At 35.1% G+C, this 27,048-nt stretch overlaps 1 protein-coding gene across 1 annotated transcript in view; it reads right to left on the bottom strand.

Annotated features, from left to right (window-relative positions):
- ADGRL4 (adhesion G protein-coupled receptor L4) overlaps positions 1-25,835 on the bottom strand; it is a 140,716-nt gene extending 114,881 nt beyond the window's left edge. Inside the window, exons 1-2 of the mRNA XM_066268819.1 lie at positions 25,599-25,835; positions 24,114-24,263 (exon numbers count right to left, since the gene is read on the bottom strand). Of these exons, the coding sequence (XP_066124916.1) occupies positions 24,114-24,263; positions 25,599-25,620 (172 nt within the window). The 5' untranslated portion in view covers positions 25,621-25,835. The remainder of the gene's footprint in view (positions 1-24,113; positions 24,264-25,598) is intronic.
- Positions 25,836-27,048: the final 1,213 nt, after the last annotated feature.

Raw genomic sequence — 27,048 nt, 5'->3', positions numbered from 1 at the left:
TCCATGATTTTTCTCAGAGTTTAAGAATATACCTGGAGATTATCCTGAGAGATAAGACTAAATTTCTATCTTTGAAACAAAATTGCGCCACTGTTCAAAATTATTTTCCACTGTATTTTTCCCAGAATAATTTTATTCAATGAAATTTTTTTCTTAAAACTATAATGATATTATATACAGTGAAATCATTACATATTATATATATACACACAAATGAAAATGTAAATATATATTTCTCTATTTAAATAAGTTTTACAAAGTATTATGCAAGTCCTTTTTGAAATTGTAAGGTTATAATTAAAAGAAACTTCATATATAGAAATATTTATCACCTATCCATTTCTCTGTGTGTCTACCTATCTTTGTACACCTTGAAATAGCAAATTTCAGTGGCAGATTTGTTAAGCCAAACAAATTATTTAGAGTTTTATAATATAGTACAGGGGAGATTTGTTCAAGATTGCATGTAAGACCTATTGTTTTCAAGCAATTAAAAATGTGATAAATTTTAATATATTTGTTTATCAATTATGATAAATATGAAAAAAAACTGTTTCCTGATAATTGACACTTTTGAAATCTGTTTCTAGTTTAAATTCAGTCTTCCATTATGCTGACCAGGTGATAGACACATAATAAAGTTAAATAATTCACTCTTTAAAAAACTTTACTAATAATTAAATGATTTACACATCAAGTCTAAAATGCAAGTTAAAAGTTAAACACTGTTAACGAACAGAGAATAATATGCCTTTATACCAGGTATACACTGAAGTGCATATAAGAATTTTTTGTCAAGTTTGGGAAAACAGAAGAACATCTTGTTATTGCATGAGTAACATTAGCCTCAGAACCTAAATGCCTAAATAATCTAGTTTCCTGGATGGTTGGGGAAAGTAGGAAGAGAATGAACATATCAAAACCAATTTGCAGAAAGCGATTGACAGATTTGCATTGATAAGTTATTTATTGAGGCCTTTCTATATGGCAGTATCATAACTAAGTGCTTTATTTGTACTATCTTCTTTAATCTTCAAAAATATTTTGATCTTGCCCTGGCCGGTTGGCTCAGCGGTAGAGCGTCGGCCTGGCGTGCGGGCAACCCTGGTTCGATTCCCAGCCAGGGCATATGGAGAAACGCCCATTTGCTTCTCCATCCCTGCCTCCTCTCTGTCTCTCCCTTCCCCTCCCACAGCCAAGGCTCCATTGGAGCAAGGATGGCCCAGGTGCTGGGGATGACTCCTTGGCCTCTGCCCCAGGTGCTAGAGTGGCTCTGGTCACAACAGAGCGACACCCCGGAGGGGCACAGCATCGCCCCCTGGTGGGCAGAGCGTTGCCCCGGGTGGGCGTGCCAGGTGGATCCCGGTCGGGCGCATGCGGGAATCTGTCTGACTGTCTCTCCCCGTTTCCAGCTTCAGAAAAATACAAAAAAATAAATAAATAAATAAATAAATAAATAAAATTAAAATATTTTGATCTTAAAACTATTTATATACAAATATGTAGAAAACGGTTCAAATGTGATAGCTAGTAATGGCAGGATCAGGATTTAATCCCATAGATGGCTCCCCTAGGGGCTCTGCTTCTTCTGTGGTCTTATCTTCTACAATAAACTAATTCTATTTTTGCTAAATCTTGGTTGAAATCATCAATTGTGCCTAAATCTAAAAAGTTGAGGCTTAGATTTTCATAGTGGGTTTCCATAATAATGCTTCATCTTCTGAAACCAACCTTGAAATAAAAAATAGCCATTTTGTTTTCTCCTATAGTTATTACCTTTATTTGATATTCTTGTTTTGAATAGTTATACTTCAAAATTTAGTTTATTCTGCTCTCTAACTGTATCATATTTCTGCTTGATTTTAAATACTGTTATAAGGATGATTCCTTTTCAAATAATAAATAAATTGATCTACTAATATTAAGGCATTAGCAATTTATGAATCACTGGAAAATTTTATTAAAACTATCAACAATTATTCACAAGACTTGGGTTTTTTTTCTCAACATAATAATAAAATTGAACTATGGGTTGTAATCTAAAGTCTTGCCTAAATTCAAATTAACCCTTCACTTATTTTTAAAGTAACCATCTAATTTTTTTCAAAGGATAAGTATAAAGGGATTATTGACTACAAAACAACAATTAATGCTTCCACTAAAAAATCTTCTGACATATTTTTTCACTAATAAATTGAAATTCAAAGTTCAAAACACTAAAACAAACATTTTTCTCCACATGGTATTCCGTTATGAAACTACTGCAATGAACATACCATTAGCTGAACAAACATAACACTGTAATCAAGCATCTGCTTGTCTTCCTGCTTTGCATATACAACAGAAATTTGTTGTGCTTTCTTTAATATTCTTAATATATTTCTGTGTTTATAAAGGTCCAGAAATTATCTTTAGGATTTATCTTCCATATGGCACCAGGAAACCTGGCATAACAACCTCTCCAACAGAAAGGATTATACAACTCTTTTATTTCAAAATATAAAAAATGTGCCACAAATGCAAAACTATCAAGCAAGTGTCAGAACCACCTAACATTCTGTGAAATCTCATCAAAATTGATTTATGTGTCTATACACATTGACTTTAATTATAAAAAATGCATGAAAACAGCACATTCCTTCCCAATTTAAGTTGTAAATGTTAAACACAATTTCACTTATATTTTTCATAATACATTCTTTAAAATTCAGGATATTCTTGTTGAGAAGAAGACCAATTTCATGAAGACAAAATAAACATGGCCCAAATTTTGGTTCTGATGTTATATATCCAGAAGACAGGTGTCCACTTGGCAGGATAATTACTACACATATAGATAATTGATCTATAGTAGTTAATCAAGCTTAAAGAATGTTAAGGAAATTATGTATTTTGGCTTTTTGGGGGAAAATATTACAAATTTTGCAATGAGTTTTAACTCTCTTCTGAAGTCCATTTTTTCTTATTTTAATACAACCTGAGTCAATATCTGTTAAGCTAACATAGAAACATCTAGAAAACAATGACAAATTACCTTCATTTTATTGTAACATCTTAAAAACTACGTTCTAAAATGTATTAAATGATTTATATAAAAATACTTTATGTCTAAATGAGCTCATGTGCACACTTTTTTGTTTCAACTTTATAAATATATCTAAATATTTAAAAATATAAAGTATTATATTAATCTATATATAAACTACTTAAATATAGCAAACCTTCAATATAGTGAACCAACTAAATATAATATTACCTTTAATATAGTGACTAAATATAATGTCAATTATGTAAAACACAGTAACAAAAAGTAGTTTTCTTCCTTATAATGGTAACAGAGTGATTGATTGGTCAGTTTAATGTGAAGAAATAATAGGGTTCCCAATATGTTTGGTTCTTTAAAACTAGCCGAGTATTTTTCAGTTAATGTGTAGGAAGGTCACAAAATATCTTATCAGCCAAAAACACTCATATGGTAAATTTTATTTTCAAACCATAACTTTTAAATTAAATCTGTATACCTAAAAAATATGGTACAGAAACTCAATCATTGGGTTTTCTTCCTGACAGCATTTTTACAAATGGCAGAAAGTTGTGTATGCTATATATAGCCTACAATGTTTGGTTACATTGTCTTCCTAGAGAAGGTCATTATCTCTTTCCATAACAAATAAAAGACCAAAGTGTTAATTTTCTCCTTCAAATAAGTACAAGGTTTGAACAACTCTGACATTCTATCTTCCAGTATACTTGAGAACATTCAAACAATTGTAAAAAGAATCCATAAAACTGTATACTAATCTGGATTTCTTGGTAATATTAGTACCTAATCATAAAATTGCAGGATCGTGTTAATATGGAAAATAACATTATCTTGCAGTAAATCCCTTGTAAAGGGACCTTGCAGGAATTGAGTTTGTCTGACCAATGACACACAAGAAAATCCCATTTTTAATAAAAACTCTTTGACTTGAGTATTCAATATTATCATCTATTACTTTCATGTGTTAAGTTCTTTCTCTGGGTTCCAATTTCTTTATGCAGAATTGTTTTCTCTTAGTCCATTTTTTTTACTCAAAGCTGTATATGACACTAGAGCTACTTTGACACTGGTACCTTTCCTTTTAATGGCAATGGACCAAAATAGGTAAAGGAGCTGAAGTATTTCAATAATCTTGTCTTTATATTTTAATATTCAGAAAATCATAATTTTCATGCCAGACAAATATGCTTTGTTCTATGTTCCTCAACATTTTAAATGTTTGATGCATTTATCCAAACACAGTATAACATGCACTATACAGTGGAATTTTCTCATACAGCTGACTAATAAGTCATACCAATATATTGTTAATTCATATCTTTGGGAACAGTTTGATGTTTGATGCTTAGTAAAATATGTGATTTAAAGTCATATCTCAAGAAGATAGGAAGAAGAAATTCTGAGACAATATATCAAAATTTTTCAAACCATTTTTCCCATCTCCTCCTACACATGTAATCTTTTAGTTGAATTCAGCACTGCTAAATGGAGTGAAAGGAATTTTTCTTAGAGTAAGGAAGTAAACAGCTTTTGGAAAGAGTTAAGACACAATTTTTAAAAATTAAGCAAAACACCCTGGAAAAACTTCAGTATAAGATTTCTCTCTCTCTTTTTGGTTCATTCAGCATTTCCCAAGTTTGTTTTGTGACAGATGCTTTTTTTTCCTCTGACATAAATTCTTCCCAACATTCCAAAGACTCTCTCTTCCAGTTACACATTTTCAGAAATGTTGCAGATTTCCCTTCTGCATGTTAAATTAATGACATTAGCAAGCATAGTTTCTAAATTTATTTGATGATAAAACCTGTTTCCATCTGTTTGGTGCAGGAGATCCCAGGGAATGCCCTTTGGGAACCACTCTTCTACAGAATTTTGAAGGATCGCAGTTTAATCTAAACTTTCCAACCTGCAGGGCCATTCAGGTATAAAGACAACAGAAAGACTTTCCGAATGCCAGGACTCAAGAGACATACCATGCATGACTCCACTTTTCATAAGGGAGAAAGGCCCAGAGATGCACCCTCAGCAAGCAGGAAAGAACCAACATAAGCAAAGTCATAATAAACAAAATATCCATATGGGGAAGTTGTAATAAAAGACCTGGAAGTGAATGTTAAGAAACTTGTTGGACATGACACCAGAAAAGACGTCCTTCCTTGCCTAAGCCGTGTCCCAGGAGGCTGACCCTCATAGACCACATTCATCCCCCAGCTTCCCTGCTGAGGTTCTGGGTAAGAGACTGAAGGTTGAGAGAAGAGAAAGGTTGGTGTATCCTTCCTGTTGCCTCCCTACTTTAGTGCCCTCTCTTGGCAGTGGCAGTCTCCCCAGCCGAGGCTCTCATATGAACCTATTTTCCAAGGTTCCAGCTCTCTCTGTGCTCCTGTCACACTGGTTTCCTTTTTGTCCCCAGAGCTTTGGGAATGGTAACGGCTCCCAGTCATTGCTAGTCCCTGTGCTTCACCATCACCTTTCCAGTCATTCACACTTCTATAGGTAGGCCTTCATTAATATCTCTCTCTCTCTCTCTCTCTCTCTCTCTCTCTCTATATATATATATATATATATATATATAAAAGGTTTGTAGATGGAAACATTTTCTTCATAATTTTTACATCAAAATTCTAATGAAATAGTTTAAAGTTATGGAGAGTAAAAATATTTTATTTCTTCTCATTTCACTTATGTGATCATTTACTCTATTTTAATCAAATTTAGAGCTTTATAAAAAACAAAGTTTGTTTCAATGCCAGTCCTTCACTTTGTGCATATAAATTAAAAAGTGATAGAACTTCATCCTAAATAGGAAACTGAGCTTTAAATATAGTTTCATGTAAATTGTATTTAGAAAGGTCAGCCTATTGGAAGGGTTGATAAATGTAAGACACAAAGACAAATTTTTTTTATTAGAGAAAATGTTGTCAAAGTGCTAATATAATTAGAAGTACAAATACTGTTTTTCTAAATTCCAGTGATAGCATACTTCCTAGGATTTTTATGAAAAGGGCATAGTTGATACACAAGATGAAAAAGTACATAGCACAGTCAATATGACACCCGAGACTCTGAAGATTAGGGCCAGAGGGCCTCATAAACGGAAGGCCATCATCGCAGAGCATTAGTGGCAATATTGCAACTGATCCTTCCTTAAAACATACCTCTTCTTAATTCATAGAAATGGTCAAAAGAACAATAGTGAAATTAATGAAAACACAGTCTTGCATAACAGATCACTCAATATAAAGAAAGAAAACAGCAATGTAAAGAGAAAAACAATGTAAAATATGATGCTAATTGGTCATTCATATAAACTTTCTATCTGGCTATAATGGATATTCTTTATTTATAGCAAAATATTTGAGATGGGATCATAACCAAGCTAATCTTTACAATGCATAAAATTCATCCAAAGCGGAGTGCTGATATACCCAAGCAGAAATATAATCCACAATGTCTTATTAAATTCAGCATAGGCAGGTAAAGTAAAAATGGGGCACTGACCAATTAGAATAACTGCTCAACAGGGACAGAGGGACAGCTGTCAGAGGGAAGGGGGATGAGAGGATGGGATCAGATAAGGTGAAGGGATTAATGAAATTATATATATATAACACAGAGATACAGATAACAGGACAGTAAATCCCAGAAGGAAGCGGGGAGGGGCAAAGGGGGTATGAAAAGGGACACAAGGGTGGGGGGTGAGGTTGTTATATTCAGTAGAACCCTTGAATCCATGTAAACACAATAAATTAAAATTAATAAAAATTTAAAAAATAAAATAAATTAATTTAAAAAAAGACACAATCCATAGTATTTTAAAAATTGAATCCAAGACATTTTGGTAGGTTTTAAGGATACAGTGGAATAAGAATTAGTCACTGTTTTCAAATAGTAATCATTGATAGGTTCTCCAGGCACTACTAAAAGCAGAATGACCCTATAAAAACTTATTCTAACATTATATAGTAAAACAAAAATTAAAGGAAATTATGAAGAACATAAAAAAAAATTTTAACAGATAAAAATAAAAATAAAAATGCCTGACCAGGCAGTGGTATAGTGGCTAGAGCATCAGACTAGGACGTGGAGGACTCAGGTTCGAAACCCCAAGGTCGCCGGCTTGAACGCAGGCTCACCAGCTTGAGCGTGGGGTTGCTGGCTTGTGCGTGTGATCATAGACATGACTCCATGGTCGTTGGCTTGAGCCCAAAGGTTACTGGCTTGAAGCTCAAGGTTGCTGGCTTGAAGAAGGGGTCACTCTCTCTCCTGTAGCCCCCCAGTCAAGGCACATGTGAGAAAGCAATCAATGAACAAGCAATCAACAAACAAATAAGATGTTGCAACAAAGAGAGAGTTGATGCTTCTCATCTCTCTCCCTTCCTGTCTGTTTTTCCATATCTGCCTTTCACTCTGACTCTGTCTGTCTCTGTCAATAAAAATAAATAAATAAGTTTAAAAAAAACTTAAAAAAATGACATGAATATTGGGTCTTACACAATAGTCTTGGCTTATATTTCTAACATTGAAAGTGCTCAATTTCTCCCTTGAACACATACACATATATACTTGATTATCTTGTCTCATTTATTGAGCCTTACATAAGTATTTTGCTGTCTGGTAATATATGTAATCTTCAGAATGGAGAAATTTAGCTGTAGGTTTCTAGCTAAAAGGATTGCTCCTCTGATCAATTCTACTCTCACCATCATTGGCTCATCATGCACTCAAAAACAAATAATTATTGAAGTACTTTTGGAATTGGAGCATAAGGAGAAGTTCCATTTTGTAGCACTTCATTTCCAGATGTTAAATAGTAATTATAAAATCACACCAATCACAATCCTTCTTTCCCAAAATGGATATGCATAGCATCCCATTTAAACAGGGTACTATCAATCACATAGAATAGTGACAAAACCTCTCCAATAGGAGAACATGTATATAAAAAACAGGGTTTTATAACCTTCTGGTTTGTTTTTAATGGTTCGGGTGACTGCTATAGCACTTCTCTTGCTAATCATATTATATTTAATACCTAACTTTTCAGCACTGTAATTCAGGAAGGTTCACTGAAGATTGGTCCAGAAATTCCCTCCAAATAGAAGCCACAAGAGAAAATATAAAAAATAAATTTTATTTATGTGTCAGTCTTTACTGATTTGTAGCATCTATCTGGAGGAGCACATTGAGGTAACATCCTGACTCAGCAGGAAAGAATATTATGATTATTATGATTTATGCTCTTAAATAGGGAGGGTGGAAGCAAAAGGACTGAATGAAAACATTGCCTGCATTGTTCATGCCAGCTCCAGAGGTCTGAGTTAAAAAGAACAGTGTATAGGGGAAAGAACACTGAGTTTAGAGGCACCTAAATTTTGTATCTGTTTCACATTCATGTTTTAAATTAAACCCTAAAACCAGGCTTCACACCCCCAATAAGAGTGTTAACTGGAGATTGACTCATAATAACAGAATCAAAGATTTTAAAGCTAAGAGAGACATTAATAATGACCCTAATTTGATCAGCTCATTTTACAGAGATGCTGAGGCTCAAATATTTTTTGTGACTTACATAAAAATCTCCATTGGACAGGGCTAGAATATACATAACAAGCTTGGGTACGGCAGCACAGTAAAATTAAAATTTATTGTCTGAGAATCTAGTTCCTAGGACATGGCATATTAAGACAGTTTTAAGTTAGAGGGCTGGGTCTCACTTAATGGGATATAAGGATCTGAGAAGGATCCAATCAGTAATGGGAACCTAGAAGGTAACACTTTGGTCTAAAAAATATTTTATTTTTAAGATAGTAAGGTAATACCAAAAGATTTCTAAAATACAACCCTCTTCCTTAAGTGAGAGTTATTCTCAAGAAAGAGATTAAATGAAGTAAGGGTTACAGGAAAGTAGATGAATATGGAAATTAAGGTTCAAGATATTGATAAAAACTCTTTTCTTTAGTAGTCATCTATGTTTTTCAGTTGCTTACATCTATTCACTCTCCTGATGATAGCAGTCACTCAAATGTCTTTTTGAAAAGCACTTTCTCTCTGTCCCATGATTTGAGCCTAGGTTTTTTCCTAAATTCCAGGAATGGAAAAACTTGTATATTCCATTATTGTTTAAGAACACAAAGGTAGTAAACCACTAGAATATATTAAAAAAAGTGACAGGTTGTGGAGTAAACCATACTCCTTTCTTCTATAGCAAGATATCAATACATATTCTTTAAACATAAACAGAATTAAGGCACCAACATAATTGTAGAAGATAGGTGGGCATTAGAAATCTTTTTTTTTTTTTTTGTATTTTTCTGAAGCTGGAAACAGAGAGAGACAGTCAGACAGACTCCCGCAAGCACCTGACAGGGATCCACCCGGCACGCCCACCAGGGGCGAGGCTCTGCCCACCAGGGGGCGATGATCTGCCCCTCTGGGGTGTCGCTCTGTTGCGACCAGAGCCACTCTAGTGCCTGGGACAGAGGCCAAGGAGCCATCCCCAGCACCCGGGCCATCTTTGCTCCAATGGAGCCTTGGCTGCGGGAGGGGAAGAGAGAGACAGAGAGGAAGGACAGGGGGAGGGGTGGAGAAGCAGATGGGCGCTTCTCCTGTGTGCCCTGGCAGGGAATCGAACCCGGGACTTCTGCACGCCAGGCTGACGCTCTACCACTGAGCCAACCGGCCAGGGCTAGAGATATTTTTAAAAATGAAGACTATTTCTTTCTTGTCTTTCTTAAGTTCTGAGAAATTGTCTTATGTCTTTTTTATTTCTTCTGTTAACTCTTGTCAGATCCCTTCTTCAATAAGACTTCTAATCAATAGATATGAGGTTCTCCATGTTTGGTCTTCCATTTTTCAGTTTTGTTTTCTTATTTTTCATCTTTGCTTTTTATGCCTGCAATTTGTGGATATTAATTTTTAGCTCTTTTACTGTACATTATCACCTCAATTTAGGAGTAATATTTATCAGATGATAAAAATATTTTATTTTAGGAGAAAAAATATATTAGGTTTGTTTAGCAGGAATATTCAAAATTATTAGCAAGTGGGCAGCTCTCTATGGAGCATGGCCACATCTTTCTGCACTCACTCCCCTCGGGTGGGTTTTCCTTGTCTCTTTCCTAAGCTCCAAGCGTCCTTCTTTGGTCTCTGTAATTTGTTTCCTGAACCCATTTCTTCTGTGGTTCACTTATTCTTCCTCTGTGACTTTCTAAATAATCTTTCCCTTTTATTTTTCTTTTCATAGCTTGAGAAAAAATAAGTATTAACAAGCGAATTCATAAAATCAATAGGAGAAAACACACTATAAGGAAAAGACTGCAGATACTGATATTGATTGACTTATGACCTATGCAACTTACTACATTCGACCTCAGGATCACAATCACTAGCCAGGACTGCTCCGCGTCTGGCAGCACAAGTGTTGCCCAGCTGGGCCTACGACAGTGCGGACCAGCTTCCGGCAGCACTACCATCTCCACGTGCACCATTTCAACTGTTATCCCAGACTCAGTACAGCAATTTGTATTTTGTGTCTTGGATATTTTTCATCAAACCCCTCCCAAGATGTCTACCAAAAGGAAATTTTCTTTGTCTACACCTCAGCCTGTCAAGAAGGAAAGTCTATCGATCTCGACACGAAAATGAGTGCCGGCTCATCCGACTTGAGCATAGGTTCACCAGCTTGAGTGTAGGAGTGCTGGCTTGAGCATGGGATCATAGACATGACCCCAGTCGCTGGTTTGAGCCCAAGGTCACTTGAGCAAGGGACCACTCACTCTGCTGTAACTCCCTGGTCAAGGCACATATGAGAAAGCAATCAATTAACAAGTACGAAGGAGGAAAGAAAGTGAATGTGATTGCACATGTTTATGAAAAGAAACAACTCCAGTAACCACAACTGCTGCCTCAAATGACATCAATGATCCGTAGCCAAGCACTAGTGGCCAATAAAATGTTTCATACATGTTAATATATTTTGATATGTTTTGCAATTGGGAAAATGTTTTCTATGGCATTTTTACACCTGTATTTTGTATTTTTGTATGCACCTGTATTTTGCAATTTTTTATGTTTTGCAAATATTAAATCAGTTGTACTGGTAATGCGGTGTTTTACTTAAACCTGACGAATGTAAATAAAGAAACAAAATGATGTAGAGATGATACAAATGGCATAAAATGAACAAAGAAAATTATGATAATAATGAAAGAAAATTATGATAAAATATGACTTAAACATTTGTATAACATCATTTCACAGTACTGTACATATAGCCTACTCAACTTACAACCAAATTGTGTTACAACTGGTCTGTAAAAACCCATCTTGGTCGCAAGTCGAGCACTAGCTGTAATTACAATATTATAACCACAAAAGTTGTAAGTGACTCAAAAACAAAACTAAGTTCTAGTTTCAATCAAATGGTACAGAATTTCTTCTAAAACAATGTGCTATTCCTGGTTCTATGTATAGGCTTCATCCTATTTTAATGACATTACACTGTGGAAAACTATAAGCAAATCATGCAATTAAGGTCAGAAAACACATGGGCTACCTTGTTTCTTTCACTTTTGAGGTAAAACGGGAAGAATTGGGAAGAGGTCTGAACCCAAGTAAATAGAAAAAAAAAGATAATAAGGGGGTGAAATTAGATTATTATAAAAAGGAGTATTGAATCTTCTTGATGAGCTCAAGCATATTTAAACTAAAGTGTCCTTATTTACCTTCCACTGATGTGTAAACAAAATTGTTCTTTGTAGCTTCCCTGTTTATGTGTGACTATCCTTGTAAGAGAAGAAACCCAGAAGTGGAGCCTTTAGCCTCAATCTTCCAGTGGTTTTTAAGCACTGGTTGTTTACATACAATTTTTATCAACTTATTGCCCTGATACCTCTTGCTACAAAGGAGAGGAAGAGAGGAGAAAGGAGGTACCAGGAATAGAAAAACCCAGAGATTTTAAGATTTACCAATGAAGAAATATTTTTGTGGTGTGGTATCTCTTTTGTACACAAAAGCCTATTCTATTTTTTGTTTTGTTTTGTTTTGGAGGCAAGATTTTCCAGATCTCTATGAGGGTATAAGTTGAAGTTTTCCCTTCAATCCCTTTTTCTCCTAGAGCATCATTTTCCAGGCCATTGTTTTGTTTATTCATTTTTGTGTTTGTATTTTTGGCTTTTCTCCAATGAGTAGTTATCCTTAAATGACCCACATGTTTATAGTTAAATAATAGTGTTATTTACTGCAGATATTTGACCCAATTTTGCCTGCCAGCCATTACAATATCTTTAGTGCAAGAGAATTCAGTTTCCTGTATATGGGTAACACACAGCAATTTTCAGACATGGTTCAGTAGTGCACATAGGTGGGAAATATGCAGAAAGTTGGTATTAATTTTCAAACTCAAGAGTTCCCTCCAGGCAGATGACATTTCCTTTGGGAGTATCTTCCTGACTGTAATTGGGAACAAATACCAATGGCTAATAAGGACAGAATTTGTGTGGCCTTTGGAAAATAGAGTCTCTACCAATCACCCAGATTCCCATGTTCTTTCTGGAAAGGGGAAAGGATACCATCACTTTGTTCCCTCTGAATTGCCTCCTTTCATGGCAGTAGATTCTGCCTGGAGAAGTTCACTCAATGTACAGACACTTCATGACCCCATTCTGACTTCATTGACTTTATCCTCAGAATGCTGGGCATAAAGGCAGGGGATGAACAGGAGTTAAAAAAAATTGTACCTGATCAGGATACTAAAACTTGTAAATAGTTGTGACTTTCTTTCATTTATTTTGATAAGATCATAAACATGCACACCCCATTTTTTTCTATCAATTGTTTTGATAATGTAGTGGAAAGAGAAGAGATTTGAGATGGGAGAGGTAGAACCAAAATAATTTATTTTTATCTTAATGAAATTCAATTTCCTTCTTTAGAAACATACCTTACACCTCACATTGTCATTTGAGGATCATGCAAAGCAACTGCTTGAATGTGATTTCTCTAGAAAAATTATTTTATTTATAAATTGAAAATAAAATTAGCTCTTGTTGTAGAGAGTTGTTATGAAGATTAAATTCATAAACTCATGCAAAGTGCTTAGAATAAAGTCTAGCTCACAGAAAGCACTAAAATAACTTTAATATATTTTAATATCCTTATTCTTTTTTGTGAATAAGTTATACATCAAAAAGTTGTTTATTTAAGCATTAAAGAGACTAACTGAGGAAGAAGAGAAATGATAAGAAAATGGATAATCAGAAGACTGTTTCATTCTTCTGAAACAACCAGGAATTGGCTGTAAAGTCTGCTAATGTCCTACAAATTTGGAACTATCGATAACTGGCACCTATGACAGAGGATATGTCAAATAAAGTTGACATCATAAAATACTGACCAAAAAGTAGAGCCATAACAAACAAAGCAAAAAAACTAAGACTCAGTGAGTTGCTTGGTGGTGTTAAAGCTACTATGTCCACATACCTTGACTCTTTTTACTATAGTAGTATTTCTCTTGAGGATTAAAAATGTATAAATAATTGCACAATTTTATTTAATTTAAATTTTTTTACAGGTTTCTAAAGATATTGCTGAACAGAAAATATAAGATAGTATGACTGTCATGTTAATTTCACATGCAAAATTAAAACTAATTCTCCCATTTTTATTTTGATTGATACTTTACTCTCTGCAGCATGTACCATAATGAGTTAATGTTTTAGTTTGAAGTAAAAACAAAAAAGTGGTATATTTCACTTGAAAAAAAAGTCAATACTCTGAGAATGTCAAATCTATTAGTAAGTCTTATTTACAGTTGGTTTTTCACAGAATATTGAATAACTCATTTTGACTGTTGAAATCAGAACTTAGAAACCGTTTATTTTTGCTATTTTGGTGTAATTTTCTGTGCCGTTAGTTATGTGATGTTACTTCTCTGATTTTAACTATGCAATGAATACAACTAGATAATACTAATTTAAAAGTAATTAAAAGTAAATGAAGTCCTGGTCAGTTTGCTCAGTGGTAGAGTGTTGGCCTGGCACGTGGAAGTCCCATGTTTGATTCCTAGTCAGGGCACACAGGAGAAGTGACCATTTGCTTCTTCACCATTCCCCCTTCCCCTTCCATCTCTCTCTATTCCCCTCCTACAGTTATGGCTCGATTGGTTCGAGTGCATTGGTCCTGGGTGCTGAGGATGGCTCCATGGAGCCCCCATCTCAGGCACTAAAAAAAACTTGGTTGCAAGCATAGCCCCAGATGAACAGAGCATCAGGCCCAAGATGGGGGGTTGCTGGGTAGATCTTGATCGGGGTGTATGCAGAGTCTGTTTCACTGTCTCCCTCTCACTTGAAATAAATAAATAAATAAATAAATAAATAAATAAGACTTCTACCTGAAGAAGAACTTTCTTGATGTTTCATTATAGAATTTTTTTGCAAAATCCAAAATCATGTGTTCACATTAACTTTTCTTTAAGATCTCAAAATATTTCTTAGTTTGTATCCCATTAATTCTAATTGGTCTGTGAGATAAACAGTAACAGAAATAACTTAGAAAAATGATTCTTAAGACAGTATGCCAAAACAACATTATCAAATCAGATCCGAGGAATTTTTATTTTTGAAACTGTGAAGGTGATTAGCAAAACTCAAATGACACTAGTCCTTTCTTGCTTCTCCTTCTAAAAATAAAATATTAACTTAAAGAAAGTTTCTATTATTGTTTATTTTTTTATTTTTCTCTTTTTATATGTTAAATAAATTTATAATCTTAAGGAGTGGATATTTTTGAGGAAGTCCACCTAATTATTCTGGTAGATTTTGTGCTCTCTATTGTGTAACCCTTCTTGTTAGCAGATGAAAGAGGTCATATTTCTAAAACAAGGAAAAGTGATTCTGAAATTGGCAAAGGAGTTTTATTTGTTTGGATGGAGTTCACAGAAATAATGCATTATAAGATGTAAGCCTTTTAGAGTAATTTAGACAATGATTTCTTAAAATTTACATTTTTATTCAGCACAAAATATCCCAAGGAAATATGCACCTTAACAAACCTGATGCACAAAAGAAAGCACATCAAAGTAATTTCTTTTTCAAGTTTGTCTTAATATTTTTTTTAATTTTTATTTATTGATTTTAGAGATGGAGGAAGAGGGGAAAGAGAGAAACATAGATCTGTTTCTGTACACGCCCTGACTGGGAATCAAACCCATAACCATTGTGTATCTGGACAACCTGCTAACCAACTGATGAACTATTTGAACAGGGCTGTCTTAGTATTTTTTTTAACTATGCACTTCCTCTGGAGAATGGAAAAATTAATTAGTTTTACAAAAAACATCTGCTTCTCAAAATTTTTAATAACTATTACATATGAAGAAAGATGTATGTGTAATAAAATTGATATATACAGTTCCAATTCTTAAAATAGTCTTACATATCACTAAAAATTAAGACTCACATCCTTTTGAGGATTTGAATAAGAACAAAAAAGAGATAAGGGAGGAAGAAAGGGAGAGAGGAAGGGAGGAAAGGACCAAATGAGGAAGAAAAGAAAATATTTGCCTGGACTGTTGCTCAACTTTCTACTCCCAAATTCTAATGACACAGAAATGCAATAAATATAAAAGGACAAAAAAGTTATGCATGAACTACCAGGAAAACTGACAATGTCTGATGAGTAGTGTAAACACATATTCAAAAAACACCCATTTCATATCTTCTTCTAAATCTTCACAAGATTTAGAAAATGTGAAAACTAACTTCTCTAAAGGTACCTGATCCAGGCAGTTTGACCCACTCTACATTCTGGGTAGTTGATTTCACATTTACATATACATAAAACTTAAGATAATTTGTGATTCTACACTTTTCCTGTTTTTGATCCAAACTGTCTGACTTAATAAACAGGCTAACTTTGGTAGTCAGAGTATTTAATTTGCCAGGACATGGCAAAACTAAGTTGCTAGGACCATTCTTTTTAGTAACAATATATACTGTTGTTATGCTAAGTAATTAGGTGTACCATTTCCTAAATTGTCAAAACTATAATGGATTTTCAGTATGAAAGAGACAATAAATAGTCCAATTGTTTAAATAAGTAAATAATTTTGCCCACTCATTATTTATTTTTAGATTTTATTTATTGATTTTACAGAGATATCAAAATGTACTGCTATATTTTTATGACATTTTTCCTACATTGTAGTGGTTATTTTATAAAATATTTGCATTAGTAACTGTGTAATGTTATATTTATGAATAAATAATGAGCTAGGTTGATGTTTATTACTTTTTTTTAAAATTTATTTTTATTTTATTTTACAGAGACAGAGAGAGAGTCAGAGAGAGGGATAGACAGGGACAGAGAGATGAGAAGCATCAATCATTAGTTCCTCATTGCATGTTGTGACACCTTAGTTGTTCATTGATTGCCCTCTCATATGTGCCTTGACCGCAGGCCTTCAGCAGACTGAGTAACCCCTCGCTCAAGCTGGCGACCTCGGGGTCTCGAACCTGGGTCTTCCGCATCCCAGTCCAACGCTCTATCCACTGCACCACTGCCCAGTCAGGCAATGTTTATTACTTTTAAAGGTTAAAGATATTAAAGATTTTTTTGTTTGTTTTTTGAATGTGGATTCATGAAGAGTGATGGTATTTATTGGATAAATGTATGAAAATAATGTACCTATGTTTAAACAAATAACAGAATATATACATACAAATGAGAAGTGATATCCTGAAAGTGCACTTATTCTTACCTTAATATTATAAACAAGGTATTATAAAAAATATCAAAACATTTCAAAAGTTTAATAGTGTCTTTATTCAATATTATTCATGCATAATATTTCATCTCAGATTACTTTATAACCACACACCATTTTTTGAAAATAACTTTGGCAATTAATTGTCTACTCTATCCATCATATTTGGCTAAAAGTTCCTTTTAGCTGTTTCTGAAAATCAAATCCACTTTTAAATTCTCGCTGGGATCAAAGATAGAAAAACAATTATATATATGTATTATATATATAAAACATAAAGTTGGGTTCTAATAAAATTTTAAGTATTGCATACATCTGAGTGAGAAGTGGGAACTATTCATTAACACAGGTGATTCTGGCATGTTCATTTTTAAGAGTCATTCACGTGTATGAGGTGACTACATCTCATAAAAATCAAAAGTATATATCATCATATTTATCATATAAGTATAATATATTATAATTAAATATAAAATATCATGGAAATACGATGCAGTTATTTTTCTGTTCACATCTATTTTGAAAATTATTAAATTATCACTTTGTTAAAAAATATTTAAAGTTGTAGTTATTATTAGTAAGACATAGTTTAGATATTATATTTAGTTATGTTAACCGATGTGTATATACCTGACATAACATGCAGACACATGCATTAGGTATGTTTTGTATCCATTCTGAGACTGTTGGTTTGACCATTGTGATGAGCATTTATTATTAAAGAACCAACTGTTATGGAAGAAGTTACATCTCCTCAACATTTTTTTTTTAGCCCAAGCACAATCATGCTAGCTTATTATTTTAATTAATATTTCTCCTACATTCTGAACTCATAGGCTAATATTTTCTTCTTGACTCTTAGGTAGCTATTGCATCATTTATTTTCTCTACTTATACCAGTGTCATGATGCTCTCTAGTTTGTTATATATTGATAATATTTTTCAGTTGAATTTTATAAGCATATATATGATTATTAGATAATAAAAAATAACCCTGCTTTTAAATATGTCTCCCTGAGTGTGGGCACCAAGACTTCATTATTTTCTGTAAAATACTTGTGATGTTGTTCATAATAGGCATGTCCCAAACTATGAGATGATGTTCATATATGCATAAAAGCTGGCAATTACATTTTTCTTGACACTTCCTGTTCTCACTTAGAACCCTTGCTTTTTCTCTCCCCATTCTGATTCCATGAAACTACCAAGAATGTAGCCCCACTTAGTGAGCTTATATGAGAATAAGGACTGTCTCTTCTACCCATCCCCACACCCGAACATGCCCTGCCTTGCATCCTGCCCCTTGCTCCAGCTTCTCACTTCTCCCAGCCCAGTTTATTTCAATTCAAGCAAATTCATGTTTTCAAGGTAAACATTCTTTTAAAGCTTCTAACTTTTTTTTTTGATTTTTGAACACTTTCCTAACTACCTGAGGTAGAAGGGATCAATTTCAAAAGTTTTAGACAGACACCCAAATTTCTACAGAAACTTCAACATCTCGTGTCTTATCCTTAAAGATAAGTCTGTAAATAAATTTCCATCAATACCTCAATGAAGTTGTTAAAGTGGTATGTAAATTCTTATTAAGATGACACTATCCTCCCAATTTGGTTTAAAAATCCATACTACACAATTATGTTTGGTGACTAGGATTATATATTTTGACATTTTTGTTAATATAGAAGAGGTTGAGATCCCAGTTGTGTTTGAGTCTTCGCTTTATCACTAAAGCCTGGGACACAGCAAACTTACTTAAGCTTCCAGAGTCCTGTTTCTCTAGTGTCAAAAGCCTGTAGCATGGAGTTCAACAGAACTAGTAATAACCGGTCCTAAGGGTGTTTGTAAATAAGACAGCATCTGTACGTTCAATTCCAAACACTTTATAGAAAAATTAAAGATATACTGGGTATAAGTGACATAAAATATTTATATAATGAGCTATACAAATATAAAGCACTATTGTTTTTATAGGTTGGGTAAAATAGCTTTTTGTGGATGGACTGATACTTTCTAATCCACTCCTAGTCTACCTAACAAGATCCTTTTCTTAACACACACACTTTATCATATGACTCAGCTACTTACTACCTGCCAATAACTACCTGCTACTTACTACATGCCAGTTAACTCTTCTTTGATAACAGAATAAAATTAATATCCTTGGTATCCTGACAATTCCCAATGATTCCCTCGATTAATATACCCTGTGATTCATATCCAGCACAAAATACTTGTAACTCCTTAAAACATGCCACATATGTTCAACTTCTAGGCCTTTGCAGGATCTGATTCCTTTTGCCTGATTCTCTTTGACACTTTGTCAATCTTGATAAATTCTACTGTTCAACAATTCACAGCTTAAATGTTATCATCATTTATTTATTTTTTTAATTATTTTTATTTATTCATTTTAGAGAAGAGAGAGAGAGAGAGAGAGAAAGAGAAAGAGAAAGGAGGGAGGAGCAGGAAGCATCAACTCCCATATGTGCCTTGATCGGGTAAACCCAAGAGTTTTGAACCGGTGACCTCAGCATTCCAGGTCGACGCTTGATCCACTGCGCCACCACAGGTCAGGCATGTTATCACCATTTAGAAAGCTTGCTTGAAGTTGTTTGCACATCTCAAATTTACCTCTATTTAGACGTTTATAACATTACATCAAGTCATAAATACAGTTCTGTAACTTTTCCCAGATATACCAGAAATCAAGATATACCAACTTTTTATTTATTGTTTTAACCCAACAGCATAATAGTATAAGTTAAGCAGAGCTCTTATGGTCAAACATAGCCAGTAAAATTTGGAATCTGATACACTTGGGTCCAAATCTTGGCTCCACCACTTATTTGTTGTACAACTTGAGATGTTAACTTTCTAAGACTCTATTTCTTTATAGAGAAAGTAGGCATAATTCTAGAAAAAGGTGTTGTGTTCACTAATATCTTAGATTAAGTGGTGATGATGGTGCTAATCATAATGATGGTGGCAATGAAAGAGATCAATAAATTTTTTTTTCAATAAAAGATAATTAAATGAAATAAATTTCCTATTAATAACATCGGCTCTGATGACAGTTTGGATGTGGTTTGGTTACAAGTGTTGCATAAAATACTTTTTATAAGATCTGCATTTGGAGAAGCTTAGGCTTTTGCAATAGATTTGTTGGAAGTTGAAATAAAAGGTTGCTCACAGGTATTCAGTGTCTTATCTCTGTCTGTCTCTAACTTTGTCTTTATTAAGCCCAATAGAAAGACCAGTCTTGTTTGTCTGTGCTAGGGTTTAGCTTATATCAAAGCTTAGTCCAGTTTAGGCACTGCTCAAAGCCTGTCCTTGAGAGACTGTCTGGCTCCAGACCATATAGCATGGCTGTAAATGGGGCTAGTGTGTTCCCAAAGAAGAAGGCACAAAGAACTGGTCTCTGTTAAGCCTGTATTTATATTTTTGGTCTGGGAAAGACTAGCTTTCTTTTAAACCAACCAATCAGTTACTTTAAAATTTTATAAGCTTGTGTTGGATACTCTCACCAACCAATCAAATTTTTCTTCTAGGTAAACTGACAAACCTCTAAGGTTATCATTCTGGTTTCCACTACACATGCCTTAAAGTTGGATGTACAGAAACACTTCCGACCCATTCACTCCTGGAAGTGCGTTGGGGAGATTCTGCTTAAAAAGCTGGGAATTGATTCCAGATTGTTAAGTGCAGAATGGATTCTGAGACTAATTGTCTTATAAATGCTTTAGCCTTCTAGCAAATTAAGCTAAAAGGAATGCTGTAGCTGCTTACTGAAGCAGGCTTTCCAAGTTTAATAAAATATAATGTACAACTTTCTTTGTTCTTTTCCACATCTATTTATATATTTAGCTACCTGCCAATGATAGCAGTAATAAAAATTGTTTATATGGGATCATGCAATCTAAATTCTAAATGACTTGTTTTAAACCAGGTCTTAAAACAGAGTGTATTTATTGAGGAATGGTTGTTATCATAATATTTATTTGGCACATATCTGAGGGAGCCAAATTTTCTAAAGATAATGAAGATGATAGAAATGAAACAAAAAAGAAAATAACATTTATTCCTCGAGAAGTAGACATACTCTGTAATGAAATTCTTACTCGGTCAGTTCTTAAAATTGATCTAGTATCAATCTTAAAAAATATATAGAAAAAGTAGGAAATCTCTCTAGAGATGAAAGAAGCCAAGAGTTGAGAATACTATGTTTTAAGTTTAGTGCAATTCTAAAAAAAGCATATTAAATATACTTACTAAAAAAAATACCAAAAATCTGACAATGAATTAATAAAAGGTGAAAAAGATGAAAACCAATGTTTGAATAGTTTTAAAAAGATACTATAAATCTCAGTAAGTGTTAAAACAAGTGAATATGTAACTTTCTTTAAGTAAAAATGGGAGCTAAGTTTTACACCTTTTTTTGGTCTGTTTTCTCCGGACCTCAAGACCCCCTTTAGAGCTTTGTCCGGAGCTAAGTTTTATAAAAGATAATTTAAGTTGTCCAAAAGGGAGATTTAAATTAAAAACGTGAAAAGAAAAAATATTCTTATTACAAATTGTGTTTTGTGTGAAAAAAAATTGCAGGCTAAAAGGTCTTGAAGTGTTTTTCCAGAGGAATATATTTTTTCCCCTTCAGCTGGCTATTGACTTAGGCAGCAAGGAAAAATATGTGTTTTTAACAGAAATTATTAAAAACATGTTAAAAGGCGGTTGACTGCTGAAAGTCTAAATCATGAAAAATTATTGATGTTTCACAAGAGTTGAAAAATATCTAATTAATAAAACAACAACACTACTTATGAAGTACCTGGGACAATTTGTAATGATTAGTGCAAAAGCACATTAATATGTTTGATGTAATGTTTTGAAGGTCACTCAACTATCAATGTCTCATAATGCCATTCAATTAAATATTCAATAAAAATTCAAGATTGCATATGGAAAATATTCTGTAGTGCTTGTAGAATAGGATATTGCAAATCCCAGCTGTATACACCAGTAGAAAGGCCTGACCCAATGCAACATTAAGTAAATGTAGCTTTGTTCTACATTTTTAAAAACATTAAACTAATTATAATGAGGTTTGGTTTTACTATATATTGCACATTTAATCTTTTGAAATAGTTTAAATTGATTCATGAGATACAACTTGTTTATGCTATAAGGAAACACATGCAATATTAACAGTGTTTAATAGAAAACACTGGCTTAATTAGAAAAAGTCCACGTTATCTTAACTACATTTAGGAATATATATTAAAAAAAACCACAGATTTAATTTCAACTTCTCATTTAATTATAGTTTAAACCTAATTTTCATCTCTGTCTTCTACACAGAATGTTGTTTTGTTGACTCAGTGATAACTAGATTCTACTAAAAAGGAAAGTGAATAAAGAAACACTGAGTGTGAGATAAGCCAGACAGAGAAAGACAAGTATCATATCATTTCACTTATATGTGGAATCTAATGAGCAAAATAAACTAACAAACAAAATAGAAACAGATTTATAAATATAGAGAACATACTGACAGCTGTCAGATGAAATAGGTGTTGGAGAACTGGGTGAAAAGGGTGAAGGGATTAAGCTAAAAAAATAGTTTACAACCACCGACAATGGTGTGGTGATTGAAGGAGAGAAAAGAGAGTGAGGGGAGATAGAGGAGGGCAGAGGGGAGACAGATGGTGATAGAGAGAAACTTGATTTGTGGTGAACACACAATGCAATATATAGATGATGCATTATAGATTTTTGCACCAGAAACCTGTATAATTTATTAACTGGTATTTCCCAAATAAAGTCAATAAAATTAAAAAAAAAAAAACATTGAGTGATACCTGAAGTATGAGGAGAAACAGTTGTGGTGGTGAAAACCACAGACAAGAAATCACTTGTATTTGATTATCAGATGGTGTTATGTTTATAAAGTCAATGGTTAAATTGCACCCTGGAAGAACCTTTCTAACATTCTTTTTTTTCTTTTCTTTTTTCTTTTTTTTTATTTTTATTTTTTATTTTTTTTTTTTCATCTTTTCTGAAGCTGGAAACAGGGAGAGACAGTCAGACAGACTCCCGCATGCGCCCAACCGGGATCCACCCGGCACATCCACCATGGGGTGATGCTCTGCCCACCAGGGGGCGATGCTCTGCCCATCCTGGGGGTCGCCATGTTGCGACCAGAGCCACTCTAGCGCCTGAGGTAGAAGCCACAGAGCCATCTCCAGCGCCCGGGCCATCTTTGCTCCAATGGAGCCTCGGCTGCGGGAGGGGAAGAGAGAGACAGAGAGGAAAGCGCGGCGGAGGGGTGGAGAAGCAAATGGGCGCTTCTCCTGTGTGCCCTGGCCGGGAATCGAACCCGGGTCCTCCGCACGCTAGGCCAACGCTCTACCGCTGAGCCAACCAGCCAGGGCCTTCTTTTCTTTTTTTTCATTTTTCTGAAGCTGGAAACGGGGATGCAGTCAGACAGACTCGCGCATGCGCCCGACCAGGATCCACCCCGCATGCCCACCAGGGGGTGATGCTCTGCCCATCTTGAGGCTGGCTTCGCTCTGCTGCAATTAGAGCCATTCTAGCGCCTGAGGCAGAGGCCACAGAGCCATCCTCAGCACCGGGGCCATCTCTGCTCCAATGGAGCCTCAGCTGCGGGAGGGGAAGAGAGAGACAGAGAGGAAGGAGAGGGGGAGGGGGAGAGAAGCAGATGGGCGCTTCTCTTGTGTGCCCTGGCCGGGAATCAAACCCGGGACTCCCGGACGCCAGGCCGACGCTCTACCACTGAGCCAACCTACCAGGGCCCCTTTCTAACATTCTTGCTCTTTGGACTCTAGCTTAAAGTTCTATAAGTGAAATCTACTGTTCCACAAAGCATGAATTTTCAAAATTCTCTTTATTTTCCCCCACTCTCCCAACAGGAGAAAACCTCCAATCTCTTCATAGTATTATCCTCAAATTCAGGTAATTAAGTACTAAAGAAAGTATCTGAGCACAGCATGGAGCACTTCATCTCTGTTCTCTGGGACTCTCTGCTCTTTCCAACTTAGAATTCTAGCTTATGTCCAAGGGAAATATTTAATATTCAATAAAACACATGCATGGAATCACTGAAATAGATATGAGCAAATATAAATTTTGACATAAGAAATTCAAACTTATTGTTTAGTTGAGTCTTTTTTTTATAACAATAGCATGGAATCAAACAATATACTGTAAAATAATTTAATCTGAACAAGAAAAAAACAATCACATCAAAATTTAATCTTATAATAAAATCCAAAGGTGTTAATAAAGATTGCTTACCTTCACAAATTGTGATGCCATTTCCTGAAAATCCTATGTTGCAATAACAGGCTTCCACTCCATTCCGTAGTTCACATTTTGCATTTGGAAGACAAGGTGTCTTGGTGCAATTTTGAGTGTATGAACAATTCAATAAAGTGGAAAAACCCACTAAAGAAAATAGAAAAATATACCTTTTTAGAAAGAATAAGAACGTTCCCCCTCCCATTTTTGAGTTAGCCTATAATAAATACAAATAGTCCTTTTTCCTTCTATGTAGATTATAAAAATTTCTCAAGGGAGCATTTAGCTAAAAAAACAGCAGAAGTGCAAGTAAGCAAAAAGTTTAAGGCATTTTTTTCAATCTCAATGTTTATCAAGTAAATCTCAATAAAGCTAAAATGTAACAATTCAGCTTTATAAAGAAAACAGCATTCTAGACCATTGGGCTATATTATCACCCTACATCCTGAGGTGAGATACTTCTAAAGGTAACTAACCATTGTAAAGCAATTTTCCCACTCTGGGAATGATTCTGTGTTGAAGTCACAGTATAATGAGTCTTTTTAAATTCAAATATGTGTTAAGATAAAGAGTAACACATCAAAACATCGAGGACAAATGCATTTACTATTCTGTGTTCTAATGACCTTTTGAAATTCTCCCTTTTCAATAAAAATTAATTAGTTTTTACGTTTTCTCCCATTAGGGGAAACTCAAATAAAACTTCACTTATTTGTTAAAGATTGATTTTCCAGAAAAGGAAAACCACATAAACATGGCCAACAAAACACAGCAGCAAGACTTATTTCAGAGTTATTGAAAACAAAGTTGGAGATGCTGGGTTTTTAGGGGAAAAAAATGAGGAAAAGTATAGAATGTTCCTTTTTTCATTGTTGTCTAAAGTCTTCAAAGACAAGTCCACTAGGGGATGGACAGTTATGAATCATGCACATTTTCTGAATATTTTCAGTCATCTCAGATAAATTGTGCTTACTAGTAACAAGAGATTCTTACTGATTTGCTTTTAAATCCTAGCCTCACACAGAGCTGTCTATTCTATCTAAACCATAATTAATTTACCTTAAAGGATTTGATTTATTTTCTTTTTCCAGAGCATCATCAAAACTGTATTTTAAATGAAGTCAAAGTCTGGGCTGGTGTCCCCTTAAAATGCCAGGAAACCTCTTACAAATGTTAATGGTTTATATTTTCCCAAATTTCTTGGTCAGGGAAGGGCTTAGAAGAAAGATCAAAGTCTAAGACTTTGGGGATTTGGGGGATTTTGTCAGCAGGAAAAAAAGGTGACAGTCCTTGGGTCCTGAGTTTCGAATTCGAGTTGAAAGGCCAAGGAAAAAGAAAAACATCCTGAGAAGCTGCGTCAATGCTCCTTGGAGACTTGGCCCATTTGCACTTGGCAAGTGAGTGGCACCTTGGAAAAATCCCATTCCCTACCACTGATGGGCCCTCCCGCAACCTCTGTGACCAGAGGCGCTGTACACTCACCTAGGAGCGGGAGGAGTTTCATTGGCGGTGGCAGTGGTGGTGGCGGTGGCGGTGGCGGTGCTGGAAGCGCGACTGGGTGTTCGGCGGTGTCCCCGGGACGGGACGGGACGCGGCTGGACGGGCGCGGCAGGGTCCCCGTTCTGTTCCCAGTGACGCACCAGCTTCCTCCGGACACTTTCCGGCCTCTTTTGTGTGAGTGCGTGTGTCAAGTTCTGAGTCTGCTGGCCACGTCCGGCCCCGGATCCTTCCCCCACGCCGCCCTGACTTCAGTCCCTGTCTCAGCCCTGTTGCAGGCCCTTTTCAGGATCATTATGCCCCCAGGTGGAGCGACCAGAGCGCTCCCCCTACCCAAGGCCTGTGTTCAACAAAGTCTCTCCCTTGAGAGACCCTGCGGCGTCCCTCCTGAGAGAGCAACAGAACTGAAGAGGTCTTAGGGGTCTTTCCTGAAGCCTAAATTTCAGGATACTGCGTTTTTTTATCCACTGATGAATTTCCGTAAAATTCATGGGCCAAGAAGTAGTCAGGAGCTAACTCCAAACAATGAGGCGGTCATTGCCAGCATTCAGTCCTCACTTTGTTGGGGTTCAGGTTTCCAGAGTATAAAATATGGTTATTTTCTATCTTGCCTAGAGGTTAGGATTGTGCTTAAAACGATTGAGAAAAAAGAAATTAAAAAAGCCAAGCTTCAAAAGTGAAAAGGCTTTGGAATGACAAAATGCTGTTTTCCATTCCAAATTAAAATTTACCCATTCCCTCACTCCCCACCCCCAGAACATCTGGGGCATCATATGTAGTGATCCTTTCGCATGTTACCATATGGCATATAAAAACTGGTGATTCAGATTGAAACATAGAAACCAATTTGGCTTTAAAATTAAAAATAACTGACAGGTAATGCTAGTGTGTAGTGACAGAAAGCAGGTCAGTGTTTACTTCAGGCTGGGGTGGGAAGTGGGGATTGACTGCAGAGAAGCACAAAGAAAAATTGGGGGAGCTGTGGAAATATTCTACATCTTGAGTGGAATGGAGGTAACATGAATGCAAGATTTTTCAGAACTCACTGAACTCTACTCCTAAAATTGGTTCATTTATTGTAAGTAGATTATACCTCAATAAAGTTTATTTAAACAAAAGAAATGACTGAGGTTTGTGTCATCAACACAACTCAATTTACTTTTGAAGAATTTGTCACACCTTTGTCATATTACATACATATTCTGTTTAATTTAATGAACATTTGTTGAGAATCCACTTTGTATAGAAAGCACCCTCACAAAGATCCACAAGACATGGCCCTTGGACTCCAAAAGAGATGATAAACTTGTAAGGCAACAACTAAATCTAGTCACAATGACATGTTACAATGAGATAAATTCTTATGTATTGATATAAACATATTTCCTGGCTTTCCATTAAAAGGATCCAATTCTCTAGATCCTTTTAAGCTTAA

This window comes from Saccopteryx bilineata, chromosome 3 (genome assembly GCF_036850765.1).
Source record: "Saccopteryx bilineata isolate mSacBil1 chromosome 3, mSacBil1_pri_phased_curated, whole genome shotgun sequence".
In the NCBI taxonomy this organism is placed as follows: domain Eukaryota; kingdom Metazoa; phylum Chordata; class Mammalia; order Chiroptera; family Emballonuridae; genus Saccopteryx; species Saccopteryx bilineata.
The sequence above is the reverse complement of the archived record's forward strand: the minus strand, read 5'-3'. Positions and strand labels throughout refer to the sequence as shown.